At 39.8% G+C, this 12,825-nt stretch overlaps 2 protein-coding genes across 2 annotated transcripts; one reads left to right on the top strand and one right to left on the bottom strand.

Moving 5' to 3' along the window:
• The first annotated feature begins 840 nt into the window (after positions 1 to 840).
• frg1 (FSHD region gene 1) lies at positions 841 to 4,844 on the top strand. The gene is made up of 9 exons (XM_053619464.1): positions 841 to 987; positions 1,259 to 1,326; positions 1,764 to 1,889; positions 2,520 to 2,577; positions 3,243 to 3,357; positions 3,536 to 3,640; positions 3,856 to 3,947; positions 4,254 to 4,364; positions 4,693 to 4,844. Exons 1-9 carry the CDS (start codon positions 926 to 928, stop codon positions 4,727 to 4,729), a joined length of 774 nt encoding a protein of 257 aa, XP_053475439.1. The 5' UTR covers positions 841 to 925; the 3' UTR covers positions 4,730 to 4,844.
• Positions 4,845 to 6,312: 1,468 nt separating this feature from the next.
• On the bottom strand, positions 6,313 to 10,909 carry LOC128604364 (butyrophilin subfamily 2 member A2). The gene is made up of 10 exons (XM_053619463.1): positions 10,777 to 10,909; positions 10,482 to 10,529; positions 9,987 to 10,328; positions 9,332 to 9,484; positions 8,388 to 8,513; positions 8,153 to 8,242; positions 7,986 to 8,030; positions 7,691 to 7,888; positions 7,334 to 7,399; positions 6,313 to 7,237 (listed from the first exon to the last, which is right to left on the bottom strand). The coding sequence occupies exons 2-10, from the start codon at positions 10,525 to 10,527 to the stop codon at positions 6,738 to 6,740; spliced, it is 1,566 nt and encodes a 521-aa protein (XP_053475438.1). The 5' UTR covers positions 10,528 to 10,529; positions 10,777 to 10,909; the 3' UTR covers positions 6,313 to 6,737.
• Positions 10,910 to 12,825: the final 1,916 nt, after the last annotated feature.

Here is a 12,825-nt window from a genome sequence, read left to right as displayed (position 1 = left end):
GGCAGAAGCTTATCAGGGCCGGTGTGGATGCAGATGATGCTGTTAATGGGAAAAGGGAAAAGTCCAACCTGAGACATGTTTTTTTTTTAAATATTTGTGATGTGTTTAGTGATTTTTGTTTGTTTGTTTGTTTGGTGCCATATTGTCGTAATTCCTGTTAGAAGTTAGCAGTTCCATCACTTTGGAGAAAGTTCCACTATAGCACGTTAACTTCCTATTTAGAGGAATTAGTTGGGGTTTTTTTGAAAGAAAGCGAGAGAGAGAGAGAGAGAGAGAATTAAAGAATTTATATGTCTTGAGTTGCTGGGGGAAAGGGGCGGAGTTAAACGTGTCTGGGGGTAAATTTTTCCAGGTTGGAAAAATGAAAAGAAGCACAAAAACAAAGAAACGATCCACATTCGTTACATGACAATACTGTAGGAAAACAAACAAACAAACAACAACAAAACTATATATTTTTTACAATCCAGGTTCAGTAATTCATATTAAAATAAAATGAAGAAAAAAAACATTTAAAAAAATATATTTATGTTTGTTAATGATGTTTGTTTTGTTTTGTTTTACATTTAGTTTATGGAATACTTACAAATTACAAACTGCACCTTTTTTTTCTATATACTTATGCTTATGAGGTGTGTGTGATCAATTCTCTAAAGTAACACACACATAAATATGTTTAATTTAACACTAAAAATGATTAATTATTGAATTAATTAGTGATTTTGTCCTAATTTTTGTACTTTTTTGTGTCATTGTGTCCTCCTGACGCTGAACGGCAGTGTACATTTAAAAGAAAACGCGAGATCAAAAAAACATTCCTCTGTGTACCATATCGGCCACCGTAGAGTTTGTTTAGCCGGAAGTACATTGATCAGAAGTGTAGCCGAGAAACTTGCTAGGTAGTTAGCACGGGTTTTACTCTAATATGGCTGCGTATTCTCACGTCAAATCAACTAAACTCGTGTTGAAAGGTCTGAAGGATAAAAGGTGAGTTTATTTGTTTGTAAGTCTGGAGTAGGGTTATTGTTTTAGGCAGCTGTACGCAGTTAGTTGTAGCATTTCGGCTAAAATACTAGTGCGGGCTGCATCCGAAATGGCGTCGTGCTCCCTGTGTAGGTGCACTAGGTCGAGTTTAAAATACGGTGCCTTTTACGTCATACTTAGTGGACTTTCTAACTGATGAGACGCGATTTGGGACGGAGCCCGTTCCCCCTTCCTCTCTGTTTAATTTCTTTATTATTTTTTTACGTTTTTTCAGCAAAAAGAAGAAGAACAAGGACAAGAAAAGAAAACGCGATAATGAGGAGGACAAACCCGATGTGGTCGGTATGTCTCCAGGACTTCTGCATAAAGAAAATAAAATAATCATCATAAACAAATAGCATAGTGATGCAATAAAATAATATTATAAATATTCCGTGGTGTGTAGTTTTATATTGCGTTTAATCACTTTTATTACTTGTCCATTGTTTAAATGATCTGTTATGCGTTTTTCTATATATTGATTCTATATTGATTTCTATGGAGAACAATAACAATATATATATTAATAATACTTATAATAATAATTATCTAGATTTATCCAATCTAATAAACATAAATGTTAAGTATTTGTTCATTTAGTTAGTTTGTTACTTAGTACTGACCACACACACACACACACACGTACACGTGTGATGTTTCTGATAACGATGATCTGTATAACCGAGTTTTATTCTCTCTGTGTGTGTGTGTGTGTGTGTGTGTGTGTGTGTGTGTGTCAGGCGGCTGGTGGAAGGTGCGTAATTTAGGTGACATCAGCGGCACGGTGGCGATTGAGATGCACAGCCGGTCGTACGTGCACGCGCTGGACACGGGCCTGTTCACCGTCGGAGCTCCACATACAGGAGGTGAGGAGGAGGAGAGACGAGTGCTTCATCAACTAGCGCTAAAGAGGCTGATTTACGATCGCGTCACATCTTCTGTGTAAAGTTTACGCTGTACGAGAAAACGGTGAGATCCGGTGTGATGGGAAACGACTCTCCACACCACCAGGGGGCAGCAGAAGAAAAACTGCAATGCATCACGACAGACTGAACTACTCAGTGTGGGTTGTTGTTGATTCGTCAACTGAGCAGCCAATCAGAGAGCTGGATTTTAGTGTTGACATTTTCTCTGTCTGCTCGCATTAGCATGCTGAGTTGATTTTGGTAAGAATTCTCTCTCTCTCTCCCTTGGTCTCTGATGAGCGTACACTGGAGTTATAGCACGTTTCCCCCAGAGTGATTTGGTTAATAGTGAATAATGATGTGGGGGTGCTTGCCCCCCCCCCCCCCCACGTGCAGAGCCGCGTGCAGAACGAATCCTGATACGTTTACTGTGTTAATAACTATGCGGGGTGATGTCTTTATAAAACCTGCACCGAGAACACGGGGATCAGCGCTGAATAACACGTTTATAACACGTGATATCTGTGTACACGGAACTGTTTATATTTCAGAGTCTGTAATCTTTTATGTGATTTGATTTGTGTTCTGCAGATGATGAAGGTCCTGATCCACCGGAACAGTTCACCGCCATCAAACTCTCCGACTCGCGGTACGACCGAATAACCTTCATCACTCTCTAACTATATGTCTTTATTTTTCTTTCAGAGCTTTTCTGCGTGTGTGTGTGTGTGTGTGTGTGTGTGTGTGTGCGCGCGCGCAGTGGAAAGCTGAATATTAATAATAATAATAATAAGTAAAAAATGTATTATTTTATATTGAGTAAGTTTCTTTATAAAACTTTTGGGCTTGTATGTGTATATTAATAAAGGACTAAAATTTTTCTAAATCAGACTGTTTTGATTTTTTATATCTATACTTTGATGTTTATTCATTTTGAATCGATCAGTTATAGTTTCAGTGTGATGTCCTTTTATTGCTTTTTGTGAAAATGTTATGTATTTTATTGATAATATGAATATATATATATATTATATAATCTGTTTATCAGATAATTTATTCTGAATTATTTAAATATTTATTTTCTTGAACCCGTGTGTCTTAGTGGGGTTTTTTATCATTAATGATTACACTTTTTTTTATTGAACAATGTTGTTTATATTATTTTTATCCTTCGTTTGTTGGATGCATTGTTTGAACTCTGTCTATTTTATTATTATTATTATTATATATTTTATTTTTCTAGAACTGTGTTTATTTTATTAAAAGTATCGGGTGATATTTCCTCAGTTTTTTTCTCTCCTCTCCGTTGTGTAGAATCGCTCTGAAGTCTGGTTACGGTAAATATTTGGGGATAAACTCGGACGGCGTCGTGATCGGACGCTCGGACGCTATCGGCTCGAGGGAGCAGTGGGAGCCGGTGTTCCAGGACGTGAGTGCAGCTGTCAATCATTTTTACCGCAGCCAATCAGACTGCAGCTCTTTAACAGCTTTATTAGACAAAAGTGTCTAATAGTTTTGATGAAATAACTGAAAAAACTTGACTTTTTTTGTCATTTGTGTGTGTGTGTGTGTGTGTGTGTGTGTGTGTGTGTGTGATTTCTGTGCAGGGTAAAATGGCTCTGCTGGCAGCAAACAGCTGTTTTATTTCATACAGCGAGAACGGAGACATCGTGGCCAAAAACAAAACGGCCGGTGACGAGGAGATGATCAAGGTCCAGCAGTAACTCATCCATCCGTTATTATTATTATTATTATTGTTATTATTATTATTTCTTCATTTCCTATAGCAGCTCGCCCCATGTTCACGCTCGCAACGACAAGTTAGTTGTGTCGTTTGTGGGCGTGGCCTGTGTAGATTATGCTAGGTTGGTGTAGAAAGCGTAGTAGCTACTACGTTAAAGATTCTGAATTTGTTCGGCTCGTACAGATTCGCTCGTGTGCAGAGAGAGAGGTGAAGAAGGACGACGACATCGCAGACGAGGACCGAGGAAACGTCAAGAGCTGCGAGGTCAACTACGTGTGAGTGTCAGCTGTGTGTGAGTGTGTGTGTGTGTGTTTTACTGTAATAAGAAACAGAATGATGGCTCTGTGTAACCTGTGCGAAATAAGGAAGCGGAGTGTGAAAGTTTGTGCACCCTTTGGACAAAGGTCAGAAATGTTAACTGGCATGAGAATATTAAAAATAATAATTATTTATATATATATGAGTCATTGTACAATAAACAAAAAAAACCAAGCACCCAGTTCTGCTCAGGTGTGATAGAGAACATTCCAGGTTTATGAATGGCGTCGTTGACACGGTGATGTTGTGCTGATGGACGACAGGAAGAAGTTTCAGAGCTTCCAGGACAGGAAGTTGCGGGTGAACGAGGAGGACAGCGGCACGCTGAAGAAAGCCAGGACTGAAGGCAAATTCCACGAGGCTTTACTCGACAGGTCAGTAACCTTTACTTCTGCACCAGTGAATGAAATGGTTCCTCCACCGTGTTTCCATGGAAACCCCAGCGTTCTCACAGAATTATGGGATGGATTCCACAGAGCTCAGACCTCGGTCTGTTTAGTTGCGTATCTCAGAACTGATAACGGATCTAATGCCTAATGGACTATAATATAGATCTATACTGTACATATACAATACCGATGAGTAGAGATGTTTATTGATCTTTTTACGTAATACGTGGAAATTCTCCTGAATTGTGGATCGTGTGTGTGTGTGTGTGTGTGTGTGTGTGTGTGTGTGTGTGTGTGTGTGTGTTTCTCGCAGGAGAGCCAAGATGAAAGCTGATCGATACTGCAAGTGACGGGACGACCGTCTCCATCATTCTTTACTTTTCTTTTATAATGTGTATATTTTTCTTGTACTCTGGCCGCTGTGCTGATGACGATGTTGTATATTAAACATTTTAACTGACCAGATTCGGCATCTCCGGCAGTTTATTTTGCTTTTGTTTGTTCAATTGATACAGGACCTTCTTTTAGAGATTTAGTGCGTGAGTAAAGAAGAAATGAAGGAAGGAAGTGATGATGATGATGATGATGATGATGTGAATAGGTAATAATAAAAAAAGCACATAAGTAAATCCATAATTAGTCATTAATTAGTAAGTAAATAACTAAGCAATTAATACATTTTTTTAAAAATGTAAAAAAAAAAAAAAGTTTTTTTGACTGCTGCGGCCAAAAGCGCGCGATTTATTATTTTTATTTTTTTGCTGCTGCTTCGTTTTTCAAAATTTTCCATATAACTTGTGGAGTTTTTTTTGAGGAAAACTTCTCAAATTGGCAAAATCGCAATCGCACGAAATAGTTTTACGGTTTTGTCTTTCTCAGAGATGTTTGTCGGTAAACGAGAAACAGTTCCTCCCCCAGTCCAAACACATGCATGGTAGGCTGACTGGAGTGTCCAAAGTGTCCGTAGTGTATGAATGGGTGTGTGAGTGTGTATGTGATTGTGCCCTGCGATGGATTGGCACCCGGTCCAGGGTGTACCCCGCCTTGTGCCCCTTGCTCCCTGGGATAGGCTCCAGGTTCCCCGTGACCCTGAAAAGGATAAAGCGGTAGAAGATGGATGGATGTTCGACACGCGCACGTGAATCGGAGAGGGCGTCGGACGAACGCACGTCGCGATGACGTCACACGACACGTCTCCACCCGGATCTGCGGAAAATCTGCAGTAAGTTTGAAAAATCCTGGAGCGACCGGGGAACAAGTAAGTAACCCTACGTGAATTAGTATATAAATAAATTCTTCTTGTTAGGAATAAGTACGAACTCTTAACGTTTCATTGAACCATTAAACTTTAGTTTTTTTTAATAACGTACCAAGTCAGCTTAGCCTAAATTTAAACCCCTGACAGGTTCGAGGTTTTAAGGAGAAAATGTCCAGTAACTTGGAGTTTTTTAAGGATTTAGTGCATTATTCAGGGTTCAGCTTCCAAACTGTGGTTTTACTTGGAAGCGTTTCAGATAGGAAAATACTGTGCTGAAGGAATCTATCCATCTATCCATCCATCCTAGTAGCTTATAAATCTTCATCATTATTCATTCTAGAACTAAATGCATGCATGTTCCAATTATCTGTCTTTTGCAGCTTAAAGCATCTGCTCTCTTGGAGTTCCACAGTACACTACACAATCTACTATACAGTGCACTGGTTAAACAACACAGTGATTGGAATATCTCATAAAACATTTGCGAATAAAGCACGGTTTCCAGCCCGTAAACAAAAATCCTCACATTCACTGGGAAACTGGCACGAAGTCGTCTATCTGAACACGCGATACGTCTCGCTCGCCGCCATTTTAAATCTTCTGAGCCAGTTATCCACATGATCATGATCGGTTGAGGCAAAGTCACGATTGTTTTTTTTTTGCCGTGCATCAAGGAATTAGTTGTAAACGTGTTTCCATCGTAGTTTATGCGCATGTCTTATCGAATTAAAATCCGTATCCGCCTCATAAAAAATGTGTACGAATTTGAGATTTTACTCGCATGTGGCGTTTCCATCCAGCGTCGTTTTATGCGTGGACGGAAACGTAGATAGTGTAATGAGACAGGAGAGAGTTTTATATATAAACTGAATTTAATAAAACAATACACAAAAACATCAAAAGCACAATGTTAAAACTAACAAATATAAACTACAGTATTCACTGGATTTCATACTGAAACTGTGCACTGGCGAACTACAACGCGCCAGTCATTTACATAACCTGAGATTTGTTATAGATACAGGAAGTTCAAGCTGCTGAACATGAAAACAAACCTCTGGCCTTAATGCACCTTTTTTAGCTGACTCTAAGCTTTCATGTTAATTTAGAATTTTGAGAGGATGTACATCTTTCACTCCTGGACTGAACAGCGCAAAATACGTGGCGTGTGGTATTTTATTAAAGGTGTGGAGATGATTATGAGAGGTTTTATCTGCGTTGTAAAAGGAAAGAGAGTTCATTTCACAGTTTAAATGCAGCCCTAATCTCGTCATGGTATATTCAGTGGGTATTTTACTGAACCTCGCAGTATTAGGATATAACCCAGTGCCTTCTTCATAACAAAGAGCTCTGAGGACGTCCTCCGAGTGGGGTTTCTGAGTCACTCCTACACACCACGATGACTTCCACTTCGCAGATGATGTTTTATCCCATATCATCACTTCCCAGTAGTGCTGCCCCGAGCCGAGCTCCTCTTCACTCACGACGTGAGGAAATTTAGATTCACAATCAGCGTTTGGATTTTTACAGTGAACTCTTTTCCGACCTCCAGTCACATGTAGAGATCCGTGAGCTGTTGATGGATCCAGTGTGAGACTCACTGTTTAAAAAAAGATCCGTTTAAATTTTATTTACATCGTGAGACGTACAAGTGAACAGAGATCAAACATAGGAAAGAGACCGAGGGTTGATGTACCTTTATATCTGTCTTTCAAAGACCGTTCTTCAGTAATTTCTGGAGGAACATATAGTGCACTGATCCCTGTGAAGAGACACACAACATGGAGCATTATCTTTATTACAAACTGAATAAATTATACAAAATATTGGCATACTTTTACACATCATTCTGTTGTGTACTGGCTTTTTGTTGTTGTGGAAATTCAATATAGAAGTAACTTTATGATCTTAAAAACCAGAATGAGAAAACAATAATAAGGAAGGTACGTTTTTATTTATTTATTTTTTTATAGTGAGTCTACTTATAAGTGCTATAATTGTATGTAATGATTGAAGCAAATGGAGGTGTGGCTTAGTGATCAAACAAAGCTACCTCGAGTTGCGTTCTCTGTTGCTTTCTCTGGAGCGTTCTCTGGAGCGTTCTCTGGAGCGTTCTCTGCAGAGTTCTCTGTAGCGTTATCTGCAGTGTTCTCCGCAGCGTTCTCCGCAGCGTTCTCTGGAGCGTTCTCTGGAGTGTTCTCCGCAGCGTTAAGAGGAACCGTCTCTGCCGGTAAGGATTCAGGAGAATCAGCTGCATGGTAGAAATGGAAGAAAACAGAGATGACTAAGACGCGTTATTCCGATGCGTTTTTGTCTAAATGAATACAGTGGAGAAGAATAAACACTACCTGCTGCTTTTGCACTTTTGTGAGACGAACAGTGCGGGAGTAAACCTGTTGAAAGACAAGACAACAAAATGTGTTTTTTTTATTCCCCCTATGATCACATATTAATGTGAGACACAATTAGGTCTGTATTCTCATATCAGTAGAAACGTTAAATATTTCATTAATACCTTTCCAGAACAAAATCAGAAGAACGGTGAAGGCGATGAGGACGATTAATGAAAGCACTAGAGTCGAGATGAACGCTTCTCTCCAGAATCCTGCCAGAAGATAAGCATAGGGCAGTGAGTGGTAGCTTAGCTTAGTGGGTAGGACGTTGGATTTCTGCTCAGAAGCTCGTTTGACGATACCACCCCAACGACTACAGTACATTTATTTCTGAGTGTACAGTGACAGATAACTTACCTTTGAGTGGTACAACTCTGCTCTCTCTTACTTCCTGATGGTTTAAACCCACAGTACAGGAGATCCACTCGAGGTCAGACAAAGAGATAAGCAGCCATGAGCTCACGTTCATCAACCCTTCAGACCCTGAAAGAGAAAGAACAAGAAATTAGCATCAACACATCACACACTGTAATCTACAGGCTTGATGTTTGTTGGTGAAATTTCTAACAAATTCAACAGGATCTAAGAAACTGTGAGAAACTGGACTCTGGTCTCTCTGGAACTCTACTAAATTGACATCATGTATATGAAGTGAAAAATGAATGACCATATCTCTAAAGGATATGATATTCTGCATGGTGTGCCACAGGGCTCTATGCTCGGACTACTTTTGTTCTTCTTGTATATGCTGCTATTAGGTCAAATTGAATAATTATGGAGATGATATGCAACTGGTATAGTATAGGAACTGTTGAGTTTGCATTCAAACCACAAGTGATAATATTAAGGAACATGTTTAGAAACAGTACGATTAGCCTCTACCTCATGTGGTTTTCCTTTCTCATCAAGATCATGGTAATCGTCACCTTACTTGACTACCTACAAATGTAATATACACTTAAAGCACACAAACACGAGCCATGACAATACTGGACTTGCATTTCAGGGTCCTTGTATTGTTGAATCTCTAATGGCCAGTCCATTATGCATGCACGTTCCAAATTACTTAGAAATCCGTGCATGTTGTCCTGGATTAGCTCTTCCTTTTAGTTATGCTGTCATACCTAGATCTGGTGTCACCCATAAGACAGTTCCTTTTTGATTCAAGGAGTTTTTTTTCCCCCACTGTCACCTCTGGCTTGATCTAGATCTAGATCCAGATTTCTGGAAAGGTTCTTTGTGACCATGTCTATTCTATAAAGTGCTATACAAATAAGATTTAATTCAGCTTAATCACACACCAGTTCTGTAGTAAGCGTGACTGCTTGGGAGTTCTCGTCCTTCGTTGTCTCTCCAGGTTAGTGTGGGTTTGGGCGACCATCCCGCTGATGTACAGGTAACGTTCACCTTTTCTCCAGCTTCATGATATGAGAGGAGGGGTGAAGAACCTAGTGCTGTGGTGAACATACCGGTTTTGTTGAATAAAGAACCCAGAAAAGGCAACAATATTGCTTATCCTACAGGGTCAGGGGGAACCTGGAGCCTATCCCAGGGAGCACGGGGCACAAGGCGGGGTACACCCTGGACAGGGTACCAATCCATCATGTGCCACAATAACACACACATCCATACACTACGGACACTTTGGACATGCCAATCAGCGTACACCATGCATGTCGGGAAGAACATGCAAACTCCACACACACAGGGAATCGAACCCCCAACCCTGGAGGTGTGAGGCGAACATGCTAACCACTAAACCCTACACAAGATACTATCTGAGAAGATCGTCTATACACACGTACATTTGTATATCCTTTTTCCTTACCATTACTACATCTGTTATTCAGTCAGTCAGAAGAAATGTTGAGAAACATGCAGTTAAATACCAGTTAGTGCTTAAAGAGGTACATGCTAGTCGCTAGCAGTGTTCTATGTTGTTGGATTTTGTCGTACCTTTTACAACCAGGTCCATGCTGCGCTTATCATACCAACTGAGGCTCTTTACAAAGCACGTATATTCTCCACTGTCGACTGTTGTCAGGTTGTCCAGTTTCAGAGAGACATTCCCTTTGTCCAGTTCCCCGATCAGAGACACTCTGTCCCTGTACTCCGTTCTAACGTTCCCCTGGACTTTTTGGTCTTGGTAGAGCAGAACCGGGTTATTAATGTCATCATTCTTGTACCAGCGAACTTCAAAAGTTCTGGCACTTAAAGATGGAGAAAGACCACAGGGCAGGACGACTGAAGAACCCAACAGTGCCGAGACTGAAGCATTGGGGGTGACTACGGAGAACTCTGATAGAGTGGAAAACAGAGACAAGCACAATTTCAAGATGCCATTACAGACGACTTTCCTCGAGGTGACTTACAGTTTCTGAGGGTTTCAGAGGGTATCTAGCTGTTAATCAGTACTGTAATACAACTACATACTGTACCGGCGGTACCTACCTGCTGCTGAACAGGCCAGAACAGACGCGATGCAGATCAGTATCATGGCTGCAGGTCATAAAAATGAATCATTAACTTCCTACAACAGAGCCAGCTCTGTTAGTGCGTGAACGCTGAGTTAACGTGAAGTTAGCCAGACATACTGTAGAACACGTGAAAATATCCTGTTGTTGTTTTTTTTTAAACTGTTCAGGAATTTATTTCATACTTCCTGTTTTATCTTTCATAGCTACACATTAATCCGTCGCTATTTATTTCACCAGGATTTATTTTCTTTACGTATTTGTCCTCTTACCTTGTCCGCTGATCCTCTCCACCGCTGCCTTCTTATCCCAGTGTACTTTGCTCAAGAGGAGTATAAACGGTCCGTCCTGCCTAAACCGTCTACGCTGCCTTGTGTTCGGGTGCACAATACACACCGGCGTATCTTATTGAACTCAGACAAGCTCAACGTCTATTCAGAGTTCAAAAAGAGCAAAACGTCATCATACAGGGTTCATCTTCACGACACACCTCTCTCAGTCAAACTCAACGCCGACTCACCATCAGCATGAGACTAGCTCAAAACATGTTCATAAAATACAAACGATATCAATAACAAATGTCATTACATTGCATTCTGTTACATTCAATTATATTATTAACAACAATTAGCTTTTTAACTTAATACATATTAACACGAAATATAGATTATATTGATGCACATTTATCACCTGACACACAAAAATATATATTATATATAAAATATACAAATTTATAAAATATATATATATCATATATAAAATACATATGAAGGAAAGGAATACACAAACCCCACAGCAATCATGAAAAAGGTCCCATACCACAACAACCTAATACAGGGAACTTGACTAAAATAACACACTTACTGAACATGGTACTGAGAGTAAAACACACACACACACACCTCTTCAGAGTTCAAAGAGAGCAAAACGTCGTCATATAGGATTTATCTTCACACTACGCCTAGTATGAGAACAACACACAAGCGTATACCTCCATAAGAAGAAAACATGGCGACAGCTAGCGCGCGCGCACACGCACGCGAGAAAAAACGTGCTAATTTGCTCATTTTACAAGTAAAATACACAGCAGAAACGACACAGTCCGTTTATCCTAATAATACTATAAATGATTAAACTGGTTTGTGCACTTGAAACGACTTTTAAAGCTTAAAATTAGAACTTCTTTCTTCTTCTTCTTTTTTGCTTTAATGGCGGTTGGCAAACCAACTAAAGGTGCATTACCGCCACCTACCGGACTGGAGTGTGGGCAGTAGATTGGCAGAAAAAAATCAAATAAAATGGACAATAATAATAATAATAATAATACATACATACATAAATAAAAGAAAATAAAGAGATAAATAACGATATACTAGATATTCCTACTAGATTACTAAAGTCTCTCACGTAGTTTATTAGGGGGCAGTGCATTTCCCCAGATGTTTTCCCCAGCAAGTTCTCTAGTGTCATGTTTTGTTTTCCACTCTGCATCTCTAGCTCAGCTCTTTCCTCCTCATATCTTTTGCAGTCTAACAGAATGTGTTTCACCGTCTCTTGTGTACTGCAGTGTGTGCAGAGTCCAGTGGGGTGTTTTCCTATTCTGTTTAATGCTACATTTAAGTCAGTATGACCTATTCTAAGACACACAATTATCATCTCTTCCTTTGGGTTTCTGCCCTGCCTCACACTCATTCCTGCTTGTTTTTGTGTGGTATATAGGGGTCGTCTGGTGTCAGCTGTGTCCCAGTGTTCCTGCCGTATTTTATGTGTGTCCCTTTATAATGGTTTTGATCTCTGCTCTACTTAATGGTACTTGTATATCAACTCTTTCATGTTTTATCGATCTCTTTGCCAGTACATCGACAGTTTCATTTCCTTCTACCCCTACATGTGCAGGAACCCAGAAGAAGGAAACACTCAGCCCCTTAGCATGAAGTATGAGAAGCAGATAAAGTATTTGTAGACAATGTCTTGTCTGCATGATGTTTTCCCAGACTGTATGCTTGATAGCGCTGATAGACTGGCAGAAGCTATAGCGACATCTTGGTTCTGATGATTTATTTTACAACCACTGCAGTGCCAGTAGGACTCCTAATAATTCTACAGTGTACACTGATAAATAATCGGTCGCCCTTTTTTTTCCTTCATACCGAGGAATGATAAAGGCCACACCAGTGCGGCCAGTCTCAGGCTGTTTTGACCCATCTGTATATATGAGTAATTTATCCTGATATTGGTCCATATAGTTTTGAATTATTATCCCTTGTGGTGCTATTTTCGAATTCTCTTTTAATATTTGTTGTAATCTTGTACATACAGAT

The sequence above is a fragment of the Ictalurus furcatus genome, chromosome 29, assembly GCF_023375685.1.
Source record: "Ictalurus furcatus strain D&B chromosome 29, Billie_1.0, whole genome shotgun sequence".
NCBI classification, from domain to species: domain Eukaryota; kingdom Metazoa; phylum Chordata; class Actinopteri; order Siluriformes; family Ictaluridae; genus Ictalurus; species Ictalurus furcatus.
Note: the sequence above shows the minus strand (reverse complement) of the source record. Positions and strands in the feature narration are given on the sequence as shown.

Excerpts from the sequence above, each read along its gene's own strand:
- frg1 (XM_053619464.1), top strand. The coding sequence starts at position 926 with ATGGCTGCGTATTCTCACGTCAAATCAACTAAACTCGTGTTGAAAGGT. Across the intron at positions 1,327-1,763 it reads GGACAAACCCGATGTGGTCG|GCGGCTGGTGGAAGGTGCGT; the intron begins GTATGTCTCCAG and ends TGTGTGTGTCAG. Across the intron at positions 3,641-3,855 it reads GTGACGAGGAGATGATCAAG|ATTCGCTCGTGTGCAGAGAG; the intron begins GTCCAGCAGTAA and ends CGGCTCGTACAG.
- LOC128604364 (XM_053619463.1), bottom strand. The coding sequence starts at position 10,527 with ATGATACTGATCTGCATCGCGTCTGTTCTGGCCTGTTCAGCAGCAG. Across the intron at positions 8,031-8,152 it reads TCTGATTTTGTTCTGGAAAG|GTTTACTCCCGCACTGTTCG; the intron begins GTATTAATGAAA and ends GTCTTTCAACAG. Across the intron at positions 7,238-7,333 it reads TTTGAAAGACAGATATAAAG|TGAGTCTCACACTGGATCCA; the intron begins GTACATCAACCC and ends TTTTTTAAACAG.